Source organism: Balaenoptera musculus, chromosome 3 (genome assembly GCF_009873245.2).
Source record: "Balaenoptera musculus isolate JJ_BM4_2016_0621 chromosome 3, mBalMus1.pri.v3, whole genome shotgun sequence".
NCBI classification, from domain to species: Eukaryota; Metazoa; Chordata; class Mammalia; order Artiodactyla; family Balaenopteridae; genus Balaenoptera; species Balaenoptera musculus.
The window spans coordinates 5327755-5349277 of record NC_045787.1 but is presented as its reverse complement, the minus strand read 5'-3'; the positions used below and the strand labels follow the sequence as shown (position 1 = coordinate 5349277).

Sequence of the window (21523 nt, the reverse complement as noted above, 5' to 3'; positions counted from 1 at the left end):
CCCCCTGGATGGCAGAAAGCTCAATGGAGCCAAAGCACAATCTTAACCAGACTGCCAGGGCCTGACCAAGAGGACAGGTCAGCCTGAGTCCCGCACCTGTCAGCACCGAGGGGACCTGCAGGAGCAAACCCTCGAGGACAGAAGGTGCCAGGCCGAACTCTCGGGTGGACGGCAAATAAAAACGAAGCCGCCACTGAAGTCGGCCAAGTGAGCTACAGGCAAGGAGCTGACTTTTGTTAAGAATGGCAGAGTTTCCAATTTTAATTTTTACACGTAACTTGTTCTTCACAATTCAGGTGAGGGTGTTTTTTAGGAGACATATCCTTAAGTACTGGAATCTTCTCCTTTCCAGGTTTAATAATAATGTAACCCAGTAACTATGTGGGTTTTCATTTTTCAGTTACATTTCAGCAAACACTGAAGACCAAGGAATTGGCTGCCATTTAACTGATCCAAACAGACAAACCGGTGAGAGAAACCTGTCCTACTGGGCTGAGGGATAAGCACTGTGTGGGCCACAGCGTTTACAGACCACAGAGGAGAACCTTCCGAAAGACTGTTGAGAAATAAACTTCATACCCCAGAAGCCTCAAAACAAAAATCATAAATTTGAAGATGTTGGAAAACATATACAGGAGCAAAACAATAAAAAATACCAAATACAGACACAAGAGACAAAAGTACAGCATGTCAACAAAGAAAGGCTTCCCTGACCCACAGAGGACCTTACAAAGTCAGTGGGGACAGTCCAGCAGACAGATGGACAAAGCACACGAGCTCACACAAAAAGTAACACCAAGGGCAGTGTACCTGGAGCTAACAATCTCCACCTCCTTCCCTGTCACTGACTTTATCACCAACAGTAAGAACAGTGTGTCACCTAATAAATGCTCGACAAACATCTGTGCGGTTGACAGTAACCCTGTGTCTAACCTCACTCATCATTAAAGAGCCGTAAGGCGCGTGACAGTGTGCCCTGCACGGTTTCATCAGATCGGCAAAGATTTAGAAGACGGCCGCCAAAGGTGCGGGTGTAAAGCGCCCTAACCTGCCTCGGGGTCTTCGGGGAGGAAGCCCTTACAACCAACACTCCCCGTGCACAAAGGAAAGGGGTCTCAGGTGTATTGTTTAAATAAAACTGCAAGCTGCAGTCTGTTGGTATTACGTGACGCCATTCAATTAATAAGGAGGCAACAATCAATGTTAATATCCACATATGGAAAACTGGAGAAAAACACATCAAAAGGGAGGAGATTATGGCATACTTCACTTTTCTATGTGACAAACTTCTGGGAAGCAGATGGTTTCTGATGGATACGTAACACTTTTCTATTCAGAAAAAGTAAATTTTTTTTCTTAATTCTCACTTTCTACATTTTTCTGATTACAGAAAGTAAACAAAGTTGCAACGTTACAGTACGTTAATTAGAAGCATTAAGAACAAATTCTGAACGTGCCACCATTAACTCTGTTAGTACAGCAGGAACCTGCATCGGATCACGTGCCCTCGGCTGGGGTGGTCGCGGGGGGGGGGGGCCCGTGCATGCCCCTCCACACCCGGCTGGCGCGCGACGCCTCCATGCTGGGGCGAGTGCAAAGCGAGGGTCCTTACCAGGCAGCAGGGGGTCCTCAATGCACAGCATCGATGGCCTGTACCCGCTGGTCATGGCTTTCATGATCTCCTCTTTGGCGATATAGGCACCTCCTTCTTTTATTCTAATACCAGTTTTCAAGTAATTAAAATTTCTTCCGTAGAGTTCAAAAAATTCTACGAGAAGCATTCCAAGGTTTTCATCAGCTCTCCGGGCATCAATTCTCGGATGCAACTGTAAAAGCAAGGCATCCACGGTTTGCAGGGATTCCGGCCACTCTCCGCGCACGGCAGCGCGCGGGGGCGTCGGCTAGCTAGCCGGGGGTGCGCACAGCCGGTGGCCCTCGCTTGCTCACCAGCACCGCGAGGACGCTCGCGGAGGCAGCCCGGAGGCACCCACTGAGCCTGGATATCTTGTGCCAATCAAGAGTGCGCAAAAGAAATAAAACCTTCTCATCTGAATCTTTAAATTATACTTTAATTCTTTGAAATCTGTAACCCATATAGCTACCTCCTACACAGACGTCTGATGAACCACAAATTCCCAAACACTGATAAATAAGTGGGCCATGTTCTGCACAATTTAGTCACCTAGATGGTGGAGGTACTTTCACAGATTCTAATCCCAATTCCATGATTCTGAAATACAGCCAGCAGGGGGCAGTGTGAGACTGAACAGCACCACAGCGCCACGTGGAAGGGTTAATGTTAACCGTGTATGGCAGTCAGCACCGCATCCCGATGTTTACAGCAAACGCACATCCCCGCCCGGCATACGGGTGCCATCAGCCTCAGCTCCACACCACGCTTTCCTGAAGCAGGTAATGGATTTATTCTGAAGCTCCAAGCCCCTGTCTACTGACCCCACCCAAGTGTCACTAATTTAAGAGGCTCACGAATGTGAGCAACAGGGACCTGCGCTGCCCACTGTGACGGCCACGAGCCGTATGTGAGTATTTATACTTAAACGAATTAAAACAAACAAATTAAACATTCAGTTTGCTGGGCTGCTATAGCCACACTGCCAGCGCCCTGAAAGCACACACGGCCATGCTGCTGGACCGAGCAGACAGCACTGCCCTCACACAGCAAGTCACACTGGACAGCGGCAATCAAGAAAAGGACGGTCAAGTCCAAAAGGACGTAAAAGTCCAGGTCCTGGCAGCACAAGGGCTGAAAATGTTTATAACACAGGGCCTCTGCAAGGAAATACGGTTTCTAAAGCCTGCAGGTGTTTTCAGGGTTCGGAAGACCTTACAAAGGCACATTGCTGCATTCTTACTTTTGCCTTACCTCTCCCTTCCTTATTTTCCTGGCCTTAGTCAAAAATCATCCAGCTGAGAGCCCACCCGGGGCAAGGCTGGGCCTCCTGACCTCAATGAGCCGTGAAATGAACACAGACGCTACAGCAGTCACGGCTTTGAGGCAGGGCGGGCAAGGCACCGAGGGATGGGCAGGGGACAGGAGCAACCCCGCCCCGGCCGGGTGTGGCCTCTGTGGTCACATCAGACGGGGAGCCCAGCACCACGAAAGTGGGCAGTGGTCCGTTACAAGGCTACTGGAATAGTTCCAATCAGGAAAAAGGGAGGAGATAAATTAAGCACACAAGGTTGTGCTCTGTTCAAAATAATGTCCGAAAACTCAGGAAGAACGGCTACAAGGGCAGCATCTCCGAGGTGAAAGGGGAGGCCAAGGCAGTGTCATTAGAACGGTAAGAAAACAGGCGCGGAACTCCATTTTCACCGTTCTTACAGCACCTCTGCAAAAACACGCCAAGGAAATCAACATGGTGAAATCAACATGGTGAAATCAACATGGTGGAAAAAATCAACATGCGCTGTGACCAGCAATCCAACTGTCATCTGTACTAATGACACTGAGAAAAATGACCAAATTCTGGACATAAAACCACAAATGCAAACCTGCTGGTAAACATGGAGGACGGTGCCGTGCAGCTAGAACACAGGCGCAGTCCTTCATTCCAGTAAATGTAAACGGGGCAATTCATGTCTCTGTTAACTTAGAGAATATATGTCTAAAAAGTAGTATAAGTATAGTTTATCACTGCATCACAGCATTTAATACTTAGGGAGGTTCTCTCTTGATTGATTCTTCCATGGTACTCAACAAAATAAGGGCAACAGATAATTAAAGACAAAATACTGATTTTTCATCACTCAGGAAAAAAAGCCCTCTTCAGTATTTTTTTACTTTCTGTGGTAGCCAACTTTTTTTCTGAGACAAATTTTGCAGTATAAATCACAGTCAAGAACCGAGAAAAACAGTTTTTCACTGTCCGTCAAGGCATGAAATTTTTCTAAATATAAAGAGTGTTTCTTCAAGGATAGATCAATATACACCCGATTGACAGAACGAGTTAAGCCCTCCCTCCAACAGTTAAATCGGATACAAAAATAAGCTATGAAGGAGCAAAGGAAAAAGTACTGATCAAAACAGAGTTTATTATGAAGATTAGAAGTCAGTTTCTACCACACCAAAACAGAATACTGAAGGGACAGCAAGGAGCTGGAACCCGTGAAGCAACCGGTAAGAACGTCAAGGAAGGATACTCCCACGGAAGCCTCAGGGTCAAGGGTTCTCGAGAGAAAGCACACTCACCTGTAGAAAGCTGATGGCCATTAAAATTAGGCTGTATGAGCTAATTCCACCTGTAAAAACTTCATTCAGGTCCCTCTGCAGGAGGAACTGTTTCAGTACTAAAATTAAGTAAGGCAGCAATGAATATTTCTGTAAATTCCAAAAGAAAAACATCATCTGGTTAGATTCTAGGGCTTGGAAGACTTCTCACACAACAAATTCCACATGGCAGACAGGAAGCTCACTTTATCCTCTTGCCCCTCGGAAGGCTCAAGGCCAATCATCCTCACACCGTAGGGGCCTGAGAATTAATCACATGAGGGGCTCGTCAGGGCCCCGCTGGGGGGCCCCTCCCCAGGTTACAGTTCAGCAGGGATGAGGTGGGGAGCCTGCATGGAGACCCCAAGCCCAGTGGGGCTGGGGAGTGAATGAGCATTTCCTCCCAGTGTCTCCCCGCTCGCCGGTGCCCAGCGCAGGGCTCTCAGGGCTCACTGGCTGTGCAGCAGTGTGCAAACGCCAGCACTCAGAAGCACCCGTGAGAGGAGCAAGGGGGGCAGCAGGAGGCCAGCAGAAGGCAACATCGCCAAACGCAGGGCGAAGGGTGGAGGGCAGAAGGGCTGAGAAGGGGGTGGAGGGAGGTGGAAGCTTCTGCTGCTTTTCCTGCTCTGCTGGGGTAGGAATGGCCCTTCAGACAAGCCTGATGGTGCAGAGGGAAGGGGAGCTCTGGAGGCGCACGGTCCCAAAACCGTGGGCAGAGGCAGGGTCCAGATGATGGTGCTGGGGTCGCCTCGCCACCTCCGCGACAACAGGAGGGAAGGACTCTCCACTTAACTGGACCACACACCTGGTCAGAGTCCAGTGAAGGCGTCCCATCCTTAGGCACTGAGACCACCCAAAGTAAGCGCATCTACATACACTCCACTATGATGTACTCAACTTCCAATCAGGCACGCTGAGCTACAGGGATGGTCATTTTGTAATAACTAGAAAGAATATTTCAACAAAGTGCTCTAAAATAATGCTCGAGTGTATGAAATGGTTAGCCAAGGAAGGCAAATCTGCAAAACAGCTCTGTAGTTTCAAAGTGTCTCTAGAAATAGTACTGTAGGATAAATTCAACTGTTACAGTCTTTCTCATTAAAGATTACCACCCCCTTATTTTCACTGTGCTAACTTGCTGAGACAGCACCTTCATGTAATTCTTGATGAACTCTGCTGCCCGGACCCCAGTCTCCATGTTAAAGCTGATGTCGACTTTAACTTCCGTCTCCTGGTCTGTGAGTTTTATTATCGGTACCTGCAAAGATTTAATTGTGCTTTAGAAAACAGAAAATTGTGCTTTAATAGGCAACGTTTTCCACGGTCAGGCATCAGATGTTTCGCAAGTTGTACAGAGGGTTCTTCTCCTTATACACAAAAGGGGCTTAGAGATCATGAACCCCGGATTGTAAAGATGAGAAGAAAAGGGACTTCCCCAGCATCAACGCCAGGAGCCCCCGAGGCCACCCCCCATCCGACAACAGCTCATCTCCGCCCGGCCCTGCCAGCCTGACCCGGCGCCTCGCTGGTGACCGAGCACCAACCACCTGCTCTCTGCAGGGCCTGTGCTCCACAAGCCTGCCTACCACGAGGGGAAGCCAGCCGAGGCCCTGTCCCACCATGAGGGCCTGGGGATGGCAGGAGCTTTTGGTCCCCAAATCACATTTGCTAGAATTTCTAAAAGCATTCAAAGTAACTTCAATGCCGTTTTTTAAATTATATTTTGTACTGATATTGTTTTTCCAAACAACTCTACTGTGGGTTTTCACTCTTTAAGACAATTTAACTTAAATTTTTTTCCCCTGAAAATCAAATAAAAGGCTATTCTGGAAATACTCTCAGTAACAAGAATCATCACCAAAAGGCACTCAAAACCGGCCTCATAAAAGCTGCCCAAGCAACCATTCAGACCACACCTGCCCCACACAAAACTGTGTTCTTCCAGAAAAAAAGGCAACCTCTAAGGCATAAAAAAGGACATTCCCTCCGCCAAAACAATCGGGGTCTCACGAAAGGTTTAAAATGTCTGGAAGTCCACACCTGCTCTGGGCTCTAAAACATACACACCTGGGGGCCGACTGCCCAGGACATGTGTGAGAGGGACAGGCCAGCAGGTGGTGACAGTCTCTCCTGGAGATCACCTCCACCACCAGGCAGGGCGAGGTCTAAGAAGGCAGAGGAAACAAAACACTTTCCCAAAGAACCGATCAAAACTGCTTCAGCCTTAGGAGCCCATGGTCAAGGGCCCACGCCTCCCGGACGTGGTAAACTCCTCAGGGGCAAGCATCTTCCCCAGCACCTCTGGACACAGCTAGGAAGCCTCTTCTGTATGCACTGACTTTTCTCCCCAAATCACTCCCGGCACCCTCCTGCCCTACACACACACACACACTCTCTCTCTCTCCCTTGCTCATGTGTTGAAGCCCCAGATTCTGGAGATTGGTAGTAACACTGCAATACTTATGTTCTGGTGGTTGTTCAAAACAGACCACTTTTCACCTTAAACACAGCTCTCGCGCTGGGCTCAGAGCCCGTGATGAGATGCCGGCGAGGCTGCCCAGCAGAGAGGGCTGCCTGGCAACAGCTGACACTCGTGGAGGAGAGCACGTGGACCCCGCCCCTCGGCCTACGACGGGCCTCCAGCAGCTGAGGAGGCGTGTGACAGCAATGGGGCCACCTGACCACGCGGCTCCTGCAGCATCTACTCAGCGTATGGTCTGTCCTCCAGAAAGTTCTGGAACCCAGGACAATCAGGCTGAGCCTCCTGAGCTGCTCTACACCTCAACAAGGACACCCGGTCAGAGACCACCGGCCACCCACCGTGCACTCTCGAGGGGCCAACGCGACGGACAAACGGCAGAGCCACAAAAGGGCAGAGCTGAGGCTCCGATAACCAGCACCCACAGGCAGGTAACCCCGGGCTCCTGAGCCGCCGGCAGCCCTGGACTAGGGTGAACCTGGGCCCGCGCATCCAAAGCCGCCTCATCTTCCATCTTCTCCCGAGAGAAGCACAGTTTTCACACAGGTACAGTTTTGGAACGATGAAAGGACAGGCAAGTTTCTCTCTCTGAAGTATAACTTGGCAAATGGTAATCTTTTTCTACGTAATAAATGCCACAGTCTAATCACTCTGCTACATTCTCCACAAAAGGCAGCCTCTGGATGTGTCTCGTTTCGGGTATTAACATCCTTTCCCTACGCGGCCTCACGAGAGACGACCCCATCGTACACTTTAGAGCAGGAACAGTTTGGCGCTCTCACAGCTCGTACCTCAGATGGTATCTAAACATTCTCAGCTTGAACTCCTAGCCACAAAAAAAATACAAGCGCGTTTACACTACAAGCAGGGAAGCCTTCAAACGCGCAGCCAGAAACCGCTGTCCACCTCCGCTGACCCCGTGGGACGCAGGCCGCCTGCGGGCGTGCAGAGCCCTGCACGGCCCGGGACGCGGCCCACGCCCGCACTTACCGTCGCCTTGTCGAGGACCTTGATGGATCCCGGCTCGGCCACGCTGTGTTTCCGCAGGGCCTGCTCCAACAGCTGCAGCGGAGGGCGCTCCCATTTTCCAAAGACCACTAAGTCGATGTCGCTGGGTGGGAGAAAAGCGAGTGTGAGCCCTGCTCGCCTCCCCACACGGCGGCGCACGCGGCCGAGCCAACCAGCGCCCCCGGCACAGGCCCGCAGGTCCTCCGAGAGGCAGACGGAGTGCCGTGAAGGCCCCCCCGCTCGGTGAGAGAGGGCAGCTTACGAGCCACTCATAACAGAGGTGGAAAGCAAACGCTGACCGAGTGTCCCGCACCCCGAGGCAACCGAGGCCCTCACGGCTGCGCTGGCCCGGGCTCCTGGACACCTCGAATCTGTCCAGTCCCCCGCTGGCCCTGCCAACGCCAACCCAAACCCTGAGACTGTGGCCTCTTTAGTCTCCAAGCGTTAACAGTGGCTTGGGAGAATATACGCTTTTAATAAAATGATCCACATAAAACTAACATACTGAAGAGTCCTTGAGGAGGGTACACTGGAGAACGGCTTTAGAATGCAAACTTCTTTGACGTTTTTCTATCCCATAAAAATCCCTACAAAATACGGTTCAAGTAGAAGTTTGCTTGAACCTTCACTAAAACATAAGATGAATCTTTCAAAAACAAATCCAAAAGTCTCAGACCGTCTTCTATTGCACTTGCTCCCACGGCTCTCACTTCCTCCGGCTCCTAGGAGCCAGTGCTCAGTATCCCACCACATTAAGTGCAAGAGGAAGAATGCAAAGCAGTCAATTATCAAAACGGTCATTAAATTTTTATTTCCTGCAATTTCCCCTCCGGGCTCCACTGTCTCTTCCTTTCGCTCGCGTCTCTAGCCTTAGCTTTGAATGCAGGGAACCTACTTTAGCCTTAACACACGTGCAGACACCCCCCACGCCCGCTATGCAGACCCAACCCTGGTCCTCCGCGCGCGCAGTGGCGCAGCTGGGCCTCACCTGGTGGGAAGATAGAGGCCCGTGCTGAAGCTGCCAAATATCTGCACCTGCAACAGAGAGCGAGCGCCTGAGACGCGGCCATGCGGACAGCCCCGCCCCGCCCCTTCTCCCGCCGCGCTGCCGCCAGGGCCCAGCGGTCAGACAAACTCCTCTCGGTCTGTAAGGTAAACGCCAGCCCCAGAAAGGAGTCTTTTAACAACTCAGCACTAAAGGGCGTAACAGTTCCTGGCCTCGCCCACAGCCCTCAAAGCCGGGGCCTGTTGAGAGCCGGTTTCAAGCCCGCGGAAGGCGCAGGGCAGGGCTCTGTCCCAGGGCACCAAAGTGCAGAGCCGAAAGTGCCCCGTGTGTCACTATGCACAGGAGGGGAAGCCCGGGGCCGGCCCGAGGGCCGTCTCCCGCTGCCCCGCGCTCCAAGTGCCCACGGACCGCATCTCAACGCACACGTGTTCACTCTCTGGAACAGTGGTGTGTAGTTTCACAAAACGGAACACACGCTGCGATGGGTGATGCAGGGAAGAGGTAAAGCTTCTAATCTTAAGGTGAACTTAAACCAGGAAAAATAACCACACTGTTCCAAAAAGGAATTCCCTCGGGCCAATGGCCCTCACACTTGAAGGTGTCAGAGCCACCCAAGCTCGGCAGAGATCCCACCCGGGAAGGCCCAGCGTTTCTGACTGGGCAGGGGCAGGGCGCGTGCGTCTCTAACCAGCTCCTCGGTAAGGGCGGCCACCCATCTCGGGACCCCCTGGAACCTGGAAGCGTGGCCTCCGCCACGTCTGCACAGACCCACAGACACAGGCGGCCACAGGGTGCTGACATGAACTTGTAGCGACACAGAAGTGCAAAGGGTATACCCACATCAGCCGTCGGCCAAAGATCTTTAACCACAGTTTCGATCCTTTTCACCACCTCTCTTCTCATGGCTGCTTCTTCAGGACAAGGGGACATGAAGTTATAAAAGTCAATTATTTCCTCATGAAGTCTAGCGGACAAAAGAGAAACACACTAGAGTTACAATTAAACTTAACCACACTTCTCATTCTGCTATTAGATCAGCATGACACTAAAATATATTTCTGGCCACTTAAAATCCAGTTTCTTGTTTCCTCTGAAAGTATATAATGAAATGAGCACTCTGTGGTGGATGAAATTCCACCGTACGGTTCAGCACCACAGAGTAACACGAGCGAATTTTGTTGATATAAATATCAAAACTTTCAACTGGCATTTAAAGGCTTATTCAAAAGAAACATTTCAGGGACTTTACATGAACGAACTGAGAGAACTCCATCCGTGAAAGACGGAGGGTGACCCCAACTGAGGCAGCGCAGGGAAACCCAGCGGGCTTCTCACCCTGTCCGGGCTGTGCTCTGCGCCCACGGGCACCCTCACGAAAGGGTCTGAGACAGGCCAGGAAGACACGTGTCCTCGGCAGCCTGGCGGCCCCAAGTCTCAACAGCCAGGTCTGCCCGGCCCACCAGCGGACAACACCCTAGACCCAGCACGCGCAGGGCCCACGACCACGTCTCTCGGGCAGAAAGCCCCACTCAACTCAGCACTGGAGCGCCCCCCCTCAAGACTCCCGCCAGGAGGCCAGCACCAAGGTGTGCGGGACACGAGTCAGTCGGCCCTCTCTCCCTCTCGGTCTTTCCTAACAAAGGTCTAGAAAGCAGTGGTTTCAGGAGAAAGAGCGGGCGCCGAAAGCCGCCTCACAGCCCTGCCCCAAACCTCACGTCCCCGCCAGTCCCCGGCGGTGGCAACGGGAGCCAAGTCTCAGCCAAGGATCTGGGCCGCAGACCCAGGAAGGAAGGACAGGTCACCCTCAGGTACTTTTAGGGATTTAAAGACCGGCAAGCAAGTAACCCGATCCTAGGAATTACGTCAAGTCAAATCTAGCTGCTTCCATTCTAGGTTTGATTATTAGCTAGGAAAAGAGAAGACAAAATGAAATTTGTTCAACAATACTATCACGTTAGCTCAACAGCTAGCAAGACAGTCCACCCGACAGCAGACAAGACTTAACAAGACCTTCCAGTGCCAAGCGACAAAGGTCAGGGCAGGACGTCTAACATCTCACCTTCCCTCGGCTCTTGCTTAAGGCCAGCCTCACTCTCTCACCCTCAGGACTGCCGCCCCCACTACTCACTGAAGTGACCATCCTGACGCTCAGTTTAGAAGCCACTGACAGCACACACGGGACACACACAGGAAATACACGCTCGACACGCTTGTTCACGGTGCATCTGCAAGGTCAGTGAGGCCATCACTGATTGGAGTCCTGACGTTATCACGTTTAATTTTTTTTTTTTAAATCATGCAAAACTTCACCCCAAGCATGCTGCTGATTCAGCCACGAGTCCCATTTTTAGTAAACCCAAAAAGGCAGAGAGTCATGCAACATTAAAATGCAGTAATTTTTCCAAAATATCTACCCAACTCCACGATTTATCAGGTACAGCTTCTAACATCTCAACAACCACCCAGAGCCAACTACATCCTAAGCCTTTAACCGCATCTCTTCCAGCAGCTCAGCAGGCACGTCACATCAGCGGGGTGGCCCATGGTTCCCAGCGCTCGGCAATGTCGTCAGCAGGACCAGATGTGTCAGGTTAGTGACCACACCGGGGACCTCCCCCTGTTAACAAGTGACAGTAACGCTGTCAGGAGACAGCACAGGGCTCCTCAGGACAACAGCACGTGCCACTGGACCAGCCGTCACCTCGCTGAGCAGTCAGTCCATCAAAGCACTGAGAGCACACGCTCTCCTGCAGCTCAGCGCTGTTCTGATAACACCAGGAGTAGAGAAGTACAGAGACGTCAAATAAGGATATGGCTCTAGAGCACCTAAGCAACTGGCCCAGAGACACAGAAGAAGAACAGCAAACCTGGCGTGGCAAAATCCTACCCACACCCCACAAATGTAACACGTTAAAGCATCTAGGAAACAGGCCATTCCGATTTGCCAAAATGTCACTGCCAGGCTGTGCCTGCAGGGTGGCGAGAACTGTCACATGTGAAGGAGCAACACGCAAAGTCGCCCGTCAGCTTCCCAGGAGGCCCGTCCCCAGGCCCGGGAGGCACAGACACCACCCAGGGTGACAGTGTCCGTCGTCAGGTGCCTGCTGACGTGCCTGTCACAGAGCAGGGCGCCCCTTCCCCGTGACCGGCAAGCACGCCCCCTCGCCCGATCCAGGAGAGATGAGTAACGAGGCCGAGGCGTGCCCACGTCCCAGAGCGGAGCGCCAGCGGAGCACACGCCTCCTGGTTTCAGCGCTGGGTTCCGGCGGCAAGAGACACTAACGAAACACCTACCTGAAATTTGTATTAAACTGCATCTAAAAATTGGCAACGGCTGTAACGAATATTAGGAAGAGGATTTTTGCTTTGCCTTCTGGGAACGGAAGGGATCCTGCTGCGGCCTGGCTGGACAGCGCGGCTCTGGCCCAGCCCCTGCAGGCTCTTCCTCGAGGCAAGCAGGGACCGGCGAGGCACTGCGTGACCGCTGGGGCCGCCTGAGGACCGCGTGGCTCTGGAGGGTGGTGCACCATCGGTGCAGCAGAAAGGCACGAGACGGTCTAACAACCATCGTGAGGCCCGGGCAGATTCAGAGGGCCCTGCAGCTGCCTCCGGCTCAGGCTCTTGGTGGCAGGAACGCTGAGGGGAGAGGGGAAGCACGAGGGCTGGGAGGGGTGGGGCAGGCAGTGCAGCTGTGGGCCAGGGCAGCCCAACAGAGCCTGCAGGCGGGAGAAGCAGCGCCCCGCCCTCCGCCCGGCTGGTGACCGCCCGCAGCCTGGCTCTGTCTGGGGAAGGTGACCTCCGGGAGCAAAGGCCTGATCTCAGCGCCCCAACAGCGCTCGCTCGTGGTGAGCATTCAACCAATATGTGAGGGATGAATCAAGTTTTGATAAAATGCATTTTTTGCTTATGACTTTGTCACTTAAGATCTACCTTCCCTGTACAATGTCATCAAAAATCAACATCCAAGAAATAGTTTACCCCTGTACCGGATAACTTGATTTGTTAGCAGAAATGACTTAAATGGTCAACTGTCCTTTTAAAAAAATGTAAACAGTGCTAAATAAAAGAGCTGGGATTATTTATTCAGTACCACATTACAAGTAGTTTCATCACTTTAAGGAATGACCTATGATGGTCAGGACAACACACTTTCACACTAAGTGCCAGCGACCACGTGTGCAGCCACTGCTTCCGACACTGAACATACACACGCATTCGGTTCTCCAAAGTGCTTTGCTGAATTATGTCACAAAAGTTTTGATCTTTTCTACTTGAAAACGAGGACAGTTACTCTTCTCACATATCAGAACGTCAGGAATCTCACAGCTGACAAGACATCTACATAAAACCACACCCAAGTCTCCTCCATGGCTCACAATTTAGTCACCGCATCTCCTAGAACTCACGTCAGCCCACTAGCTTTCAGTCTCCAAATCTTCCAAGGAAATTTCTATGCTGTGACCATCACGGAAAAATTCCTCTATCATGGGTCAGAGAGGTGGTATCTCAAAACCAGCAGGAACGACGATCACCTGGAGGGCCCAGGCCACTTAAGAGGCCAGGGACCATCTGCTCCTGCAGATGCAGGTGACCGCAGGCCCCAGCAGAAGGCCCTGGGGAGACCTTCTCGGAGAGTTTCCTAAGGGGAGAGCTCCCACAGCCCTTTCCCCTTCCCCTTCCCCTTCCCTAGTCCCAGCGAGTTGGCCTGCAGCCGGCCTCCATGATCCCCGCAAGGCTGAGAAAGGCAGCAGAGGGAGAAGGTGGGCTGGTCCCCTGGGATCAGGCCACCATCACTCTGTTACTTTCGCTCTTTGTAGCCAAACCTAATCCTGACACAGTAGCGGAAAAACAATGAAGTTAGATTCCTGCCTTGTTCTACATTTGAAAACATAACACAGATGCAGAGTTAAATTACTAAATGAAAACATCAAATAGAAGAAGTCAGGGGAAAAAAGCAAGGGGAACCATCAGCTATCTCGAACTTGAAGGAGGCCTTTCCAGACTCCAACACAAAAATGACAATCACAACGCAAAGACTGAGAGGGTCAAATAATTACCAAGAAATTCTAACAAGAATCATGCAGAGTGTAAACAAATTAGAAAGCAAATGTCAAGTGCACATGTCAGAAGCAGGAAGGACTTGTTCAGAAAGACCAGGCCTCTCTCGGACTGGACCTCACGCTCTGGGATCAGCTGACGACGCACCTCAAGGCTAAAGAAAGGCATCCCTCGCTGAGCCCGGAACCCCACGCCTGGACACCTGGGCTCCAGACCCACACATACACGCTCGCAGCAGGGCCGTGGGTCAGGACGGGGCGCCGTCCGCCCACTGAGAAGAGCAAGGGGAGGCTCCGTGACAGAGAGGTGACAGACACGCCCCGCGTGCACCTAACTCAGGAGTAGGTCTAAGAGGCCCGTGTGCCAGGGCGGCGGGTGACGGATGAGCTGGTGAGAGAGCGGCCACCTCCTACTCTACACTCGGGCGCTGCTGGGATTTTGGGTTTTTACAAGAATGTACTCATCATATGTATAAATTTAAAAGGGAAAAGGAAAAAAAATGATACATTTTAGAGGGAAAACAACTGCCCGAGAGGATACTCATTACACCACTGATTATACTTAACAGTTGGAAACAACAAAACATTAAATACAACACAAAAAAAGTCAACTGTACTTCTAGATGACAAGATTACTTGTAATTTTTTTATTCTTTTTGCTTGTATTCATTTCCTAATTTTAATTAGGAATGTTGATCGCTTAATTTAAAGAAAAAAGAACATCAAGTCGGTCAGGCGTCTAAGCCCTGACGCCACTCTTCCCATCCCGCCCCTAACCAGCAGCGAGGTTTCCAAGTCCCTCGGTTTACTGGTGCCAGCACCTCTGCCAGGCCCTAAAATCCATGCGGAGTGGGGTGGCACAGGCTAGCGATGCTGCCCGCCGAGGGCAAGGTGGGAGGGGCCCAGCCGTCCCCCAGCACAGGCTGCGGACAGGACTCCTGTGAGCACACACCGTTCTGCAAGTGGCTACCGGGCACCTGAGGCATGGCTGCTGCGACTGAGGGCCTCAGGTTGTAGCTTTACTTCATTCAGTCCCAAGAGCCACGTGGGGCTGGAGGCTGCAGCTCCCTGGGCTCCACCCCGACGGCTGAGCGACGCGACGCTCAGCACAGGCAGAGCAGGCGGGCCCAGGACCACATGCCCTCTCTGGGATCCTCACTCCTTCCATCCCGCGAGACGCCACCGTCCAGGAATGAGGGGCGGCTCCCCCAGGGGACACAGGGAGAGTGCACCCTGCCCACGCGCCTTCCGACGGGAGACAAGGGATAAAAACACGCCCTGGTCCGGGGGCTCTCAAAGGTTCTCTAAGTAAACGTTTTAGAATCTTAGGGCTAAATGTGGACAAATAAGAGCCTTGTCTGTCAAAACTAAGCATTAGAGTTCTTGATATAATTTAAACACATACTCACTGCTTCATTTACGAAACTAGGATTTAAGAGCCTGACAAGATGTTAGTAACAATGGTGACTGATTAGAGCATTTTCCAAAGTAACTGATGTAACTGTGGAATTGAGCAAGACGATTCTTTCATCATCACGAAAATGTACTCTTTTTTCCTTAACATTTCAACATGTCTAAGATTGGGATGCATCTCTCCATCAATGGCTGAGCATTAAATCAATGCAAAGTTAAATGTTTCTCTTTCTTCATGGTACATTCCATAACGGTGCATCTCTTTAGATTGGCTGATCTGTAGGAAGTTGTCTAGATGAAGTTTATATTGGGCTGGCCAAAAAGTTCGTTCAGTTAATGAATATGTTGTTCAATAAAGTTCTTGGTGAAAATGAAAAAGGCGTCTCTTAGTTTTACTTAAAACCGAACGAACGTTTTGGCCAACCCAATATTTCTGCCCCGCAGAAAAAGACAACTTTGAACGGGTTGGGTTTTTGCAAATAATAGCACCTCAAATCCAAAGAAATACGGGAGTCAGAAGCTGACCGCAAGGCGTCTTGTGGGGAGAGGACAGCAAGAGCGACAGAGAGGACCCACTTTGCAGCCACGAGGCCGAGAACGAACGCTGGAAACCTCCGCACAACGCAGCCCTCATCCTAAGCTGAGGACCCGAGTGCCCGCGCCACCGTGGGCCCTAAAGGGATAAGGCCCGCAAGGAGCGGTGCTCTGGACGGCTTTGTGTGGCGGCGGCTCGAGCCTCTTAAGTGGTCTCATCAGGTGGGGCACGGTGGGAAAGGTCTGCTGTCTGTGTGCAAGAGGAACCCTGCGGCAGCGGAGGCAGGAAACCGCAGCACGCCTGATGCCTTGTCTCCGAGCAGTGGATTCGGAGACACGCTAGCCTTGGCTACTGGCCCACACAGACCGCACGCAACTCCGAGAGTCAACCTGGAAGAATCTCAAATTGATACGGCGCAGCGGAGCAAGCCCTGAACTGATTCCCTTCCTGGCTATTTTAAGAAAGATGAAAATGGTGAGACCAGAGTTTTCGGTGCATTTTAGTTTTCATCATGAAACTATTGGAAAACAAACTTCTGAACATTATTAACAAGCATGCTTTTAATCTAGATATTAGAAAATAAAGTTCACTGAAAAATGAAAAAAGACATTTCTCGTTTACAATTGCTCTCTTGTAGGAGGCCAAACCCACTCAAAAGGTAATGACTGACTTTTCAATTTTTAGTACATGTCCCAAATTAATTTTTGCTTCTGGTCCCAAATTATCAAGATCAGCAATGTTTCCGTATCTATCTCAGCAGCTGGTATATGGTTGGTTGCTGTAAACATTTATGAAATCCAACTCAATGAGCTTTTTTAAAGAGCAAAAGATGGATTATTAAGTTAGAGAACCAAACTATCTAATTTCATAGCTAACAAAGCTATTCATGAAAAGAGATGACCCAGTTCAGGAGGATGATTTTCGATTTTAGAAGTTGGGCTGGCAGGGTTGCAGGGTTCCCGACTCTGTCTAAATCTGAACCGAAGCCAGGGAAGGCTGGCTGCTTCTGAAGGGGGGGCCCCGGGGAAGTGGCGCCCACCCCCGGTTTTTCCCTGCCTTCTCACGTGGGAGCCTCGGTGCCCAGCCCCACGCAAAGCTGCTCCTTCTCCCATTCCCAGCCCAGCGCAACCTGCAAGTTGTTCCACGGTGACATCTCTGTACGCAAACAAGGAGGACAGGCAGACGCACCACAGCAGGTGAGAGACACAATGACACAAGGGGCCAGAAGCGAGGACGATGAAGTACATTTAAAATAAAACAGCGTGGACAGAAAAGGGGCAAAGCTCACAGGCCAAGCAGTTACTGATGCGGGTCTGCAAGGGGGAAGCACAGAGGGTTGCCTGTTCCCCTAGATCTGAAATCCCCGCAGCTTTTTCTAAGGAAAGCCACGGTCAGAGGTCAGATTTCATTCACTGCTTTAAGGAACAGAAAAGCCAGATGAATGAAGGCAGCCTCCTCCAATGTGGTCGCGAGACCTGTCAGCACCCAATCCTGTCAGTCAGAGCTGTGCTCTCAAGTATTAACTCATCCAACTTTCCCAGCCCACTGTCCCCAGGGCCCCGCCCTACTGCTGACCATGAGTCACTCCTCCCTTCCACACCCTCCAGGAACCTGCTCAACTCCAAGTGCTTGTGGAAAACCAGGCTTTTTGATTACAATGTAAAATGCCACAGAAAACACTAGAAACTCACTTCAACTGTTAATTTATTCTCTCCCTCTCCCACTCCTTCCAAGTCTTCTTAAAACCCTCAAAAGCCTTAAAAAGCCAGTGGTTTCTCAGAAATTGGAGCTCCCTCCCCTCAGCTCCACAATGTTCACTGTCTGCATTTTTGCCAAAAACAATGGCTTGGGGAAAGTATTTGGAGTTCACTACTGGAGTTTTACGGTAGATTTTCAAGCCCGCGTGGATGCATTTACACTAAGACGGTAGAGTCCGAGCGCCCCGGCGGCCCAGACGTCCCGAGTTAGCAGCTGCCTCTCCACCCGCTGCAAAGAAGGGCTGCTGGGCAGCGACCAGTGAGACCTGCAGCGAGTGACTGAATCACTTCTATTTTGGGGATGGACGGATCCTTTTTAAAACTCCCATTTCCTGACACAGTTAATGAGCTAATTATAAATCATTTTATTTACCTTTAATTGCTACAGGCCAATTAATGTCTGTACCACTATTTAGAAAGTCTTGAATCAGCCCTTCAAAGGTTGTTTATAATCTAAGCTCAGAAGCGTGAGGAAGCCGACTGAAACTGCAAAGCAGGAAGCCTGCGTGTTCCCAGAGCGTTCCCTCCTGTTGCTGAGCCAGCGCCCCCATCAGCCCGCCCGCGGGGCCTGCACCTCAGCCCCTCCCCGCTCCCGCAGCGCCCCACCCCCACCTGTGCACAGCTCCGTCTCTAGCGGGAGAGCCTCTGAAGAGCCTCTAAAAGGTTAACGGGAGAGGGAGGCCCTCAGGGAAGCTGCTGCACAGGGAAGGGCCTGAGAGCTGAGCGACAGGCAGGAGGGGGGCTGGGGCCCCAGCCCTGCTGCTCCGGGCCCAGGCCACGGCCGGCCCAGGAGAGACAGGGCTCAGACCCACCAAGAGCCAGGACAGCCGGAGCAACCTAGAGGGAAGCAGCCCACTCACGTGGCACGTCCTCAACCCATCACGGGCAAGAACGACCAGTGGGCCTCAGCCTCCCAACACTGGTGTCCTACGGAACCCACAGTGCACTCCGGGACCCCCAATCTGGAGGAGCTCACAGCCGGGAGGGCCGCTGGGGCAGGGGGGTGCCAAGAAGGCGCTTGGCTGGGCCCCGTGCACTGCTTCAGCCCACCGGCCACGCGGCCTCGCCGGGCAGCCACAGCACAGACCCCTGCAGGCCACGGTGCTCGGAGGGAACCGCCAAGTCTGAAAGCAGGGTGGCCCGGCCTTGCTCACTAGCTCCAGTAGCTGGATCATTTTTGAGATGAAAACAGCTATATCCTCTGTCGTAGTTTCCAGAGATGCTTACCCTCGTGAAGGTGAGCTGGATAACCTTCTGGGAAGCAGTATGCGTAAGAGCCTGAAAAGATGACTGCCCTGAGATATTACACAACACCACCCACATTACCAGCGTTTTCATTAGTCTCCCAAATAGTCCCTGAGGCAAGTACTAGTCAATATTTTCTCCATTTTACAGATTTTAAGAAAACTGTTCATTAGACAGATGGTAAATGGCCCAAGATTCCACGACCAGGACTCAAACCCAGAGCTGTGCAGCTCTCGATCTTGACGTTCAGCCACAGGGCTGTGAAGCCACACGGCTGTGAAGCCACACTCAGAAACATACAGAACATGCAGAACATACAGAAACATGCAGAAATATGCACTATGGGCTGTTTACAAAAAGTGAAAAGTTGTAAACATCTCTCCCCAGTTATTTAGGAAATAATATACATCAATTCCATCTTTAAAAATTGTTTAAAAGAGCTTTTTAAGACAGGAAGGATCACTTATCTAGAGTTAGATTTAAACAAACTTACAAAAATGACACATTTGTGACACATTTAAAGTAACATTAAAAATAACAGAGAGACATATGCTCTGTTTAGAACAGGAAAGTGTTAACAACAGGAAAATTATGGGTAGTTTCCTTTCTGTATTTTCCAAGTTTCTTCAGTAAGTACTTTATTGCTTTTATAATCATAGCCAAGAAAAAGTGTCATCATGTCAGCTTTACTGACACTGACTTTATTCCAACGATCAAAGGGCAGACATCGCTGTGCTTAAGTCTTCTTTGAGACTGGCTGCCTTTGGCCTTTACATTAAGGCCGAACCCACGTGGGCTTTCCCTTCTGGCTCGGCCCATGCCCGGCATCCTGGGGGCCAAGGGAACTACTCGTGTGACTCTGCTCAGCTCCAAGGTCCAGCAAGGCTAAAGGTCCCTTCACCCCTAAAGTTCTGGTTCTAGTGCCGCCCCAAGTCACTGGTTTAGCATACACCCCCGCCAAAAGACAGGGCTCCTGAAAAAGCTACCCTACAACCCCAGAAAAACCTCTGCAGATGTAGATGACTGAACCCAGAGACCTGTGAGGAAGGGGGTGTTCTCTCAAGTACCCCAACCCTCTCTGGCCACACCACACCAGGGGCAGCTAACAGGCTTCCCCACCGCCCCAGCGCCCATCGACGGCACTGCTGTCAGAGAGCCGTGTTGAGTAGGATTCTGAGGCTATATTCAGACTTAGAAACTTAAAATTCATTAGTGATACTATCCTCCCAGTATTCTTATGATGATGATAAGTAACTGACACGCACCACCTGCCTGCTCTGTCCAGTCAGCGTAGGACACACTTCACGAGCACGATCCTGAGAACCACCACCACCTCCCGTTTTACAGATGCTCAGAGGCTGGACAAGCAGCCTGGGCCTCACGCCTGCCGTGAAGCTCCCTGGCACGGAGCTCTACAGTGTGTCTCTGCTCACACTGCTCCAAGCGCTCCCCGGAGCCTCCACACCCCACCGACCGCCCCTCCCATCTGCCTCCTGCAGCCGGCCGGGGCCTCAGCTCCACTTCCCCGGCGCTGGCTGCACCCTCCCTGGCCCTGACCCCTCAGCGGTGATGCCAGGGGACGCGAGACGTGCGCAGCCTCTCCCCGAGACACTGTCCTGGCGGGACAAGCCATCCCAATGACCCTCAGGGCAGGAGAGCCCATGTGTGTAACGCACCTGACGGAGGACATGCCAATCACCGTCCACGTCACCAAGAGTGGCAAAGCACTCGTTAAGCCTGTGTCCAGTTCCGTGCGGCTTGCAGATGTGACCAGAGTGGGCGCTCGTCACCGCCAGGCACCAGTGCGCATGGCCACACGAAAGCCAGGTCTCCCCACACGCCCGAGTGTCAGCATATCTGAGCGTCTGCTGTAATTAAAGCTACTTAACTTCCCTGTATCCAATATTTGCATATGTATCAAAGTTTGATTTACAGTATCAGAAAAATAAAAACATAACTTTTAATTATCAAATGTTTACTTTTCATTCAATCAGCAGGAATGTCTCCATCCAGTGTAAAGGAGGAAGTAAATCATTTGTACCAATTCTGCTCAGCATGAACTAGGCATGTCTACCTCTTCAAGTCTCAGGAGACAGGCTCCAGGGTTCTGGCTCAAGATGGCAGGAAGAGCACACATCAACCTCCCAAGACCCCACCATGATGACCAGAAAAAAATGTTAAGAAAAAGGACAACACAACAGCGCTGGAAAACTAGCAAAAATAGAAAGGCAGGGAGGAAGGGAGGGCAAAGCACAGAACTTAACGGATCCAAAGGTTTAGGTCAATACTGAAGTACAGAAAGCAGATGCAAGTCATCCTCGTACAGTTATTTACTGCCAACCCACGATGGAGCAGGTGCTGCTCTGACACAGGCTATAGAGAGAGCACGACAAAATCAGCAGGTCCCTCATGCTCGCTGAGTTGGGTGAGGGGCACGGAGAAGGGAGCAAAGTAAGTAACCCAAATCAACCCCAAGTATAAGCACACACTGCAGAGATTCCACATGGCGGCCATGGCTGCCTTTACGGCTGCTTTATAGCGTGTGGTCAGGGACGGCCTCCCAAAGAGCTGATACTGGAGCCAAGACAGAAGGGCAAGCAGCAGCACAGATGTGCAAAGATCAGGGGACGCACCTGGAGGCCCTGAGAGGACGTCGGCACAGATGTGCAAAGATCAGGGGACGCACCTGGAGGCCCTGAGAGGACATCGGCACAGATGTGCAAAGATCAGGGGACGCACCTGGAGGCCCTGAGAGGACGTCGGCACAGATGTGCAAAGATCGGGGACGCACCTGG

At 51.4% G+C, this 21523-nt stretch overlaps 1 protein-coding gene across 4 annotated transcripts in view; it reads right to left on the bottom strand.

Moving 5' to 3' along the window:
• The window catches only part of TENT4A (terminal nucleotidyltransferase 4A), a 44013-nt gene that overhangs the window by 8337 nt on the left and 14153 nt on the right, over window positions 1-21523 (bottom strand). For all 4 annotated transcript variants that reach the window (XM_036846736.1, XM_036846732.1, XM_036846733.1 and 1 more), the window contains exons 2-7: window positions 9562-9685; window positions 8704-8750; window positions 7698-7818; window positions 5379-5486; window positions 4211-4339; window positions 1613-1826 (exon numbers count right to left, since the gene is read on the bottom strand). In XM_036846736.1, the coding sequence (XP_036702631.1) occupies window positions 1613-1826; window positions 4211-4339; window positions 5379-5486; window positions 7698-7818; window positions 8704-8750; window positions 9562-9685 (743 nt within the window). The remainder of the gene's footprint in view (window positions 1-1612; window positions 1827-4210; window positions 4340-5378; window positions 5487-7697; window positions 7819-8703; window positions 8751-9561; window positions 9686-21523) is intronic.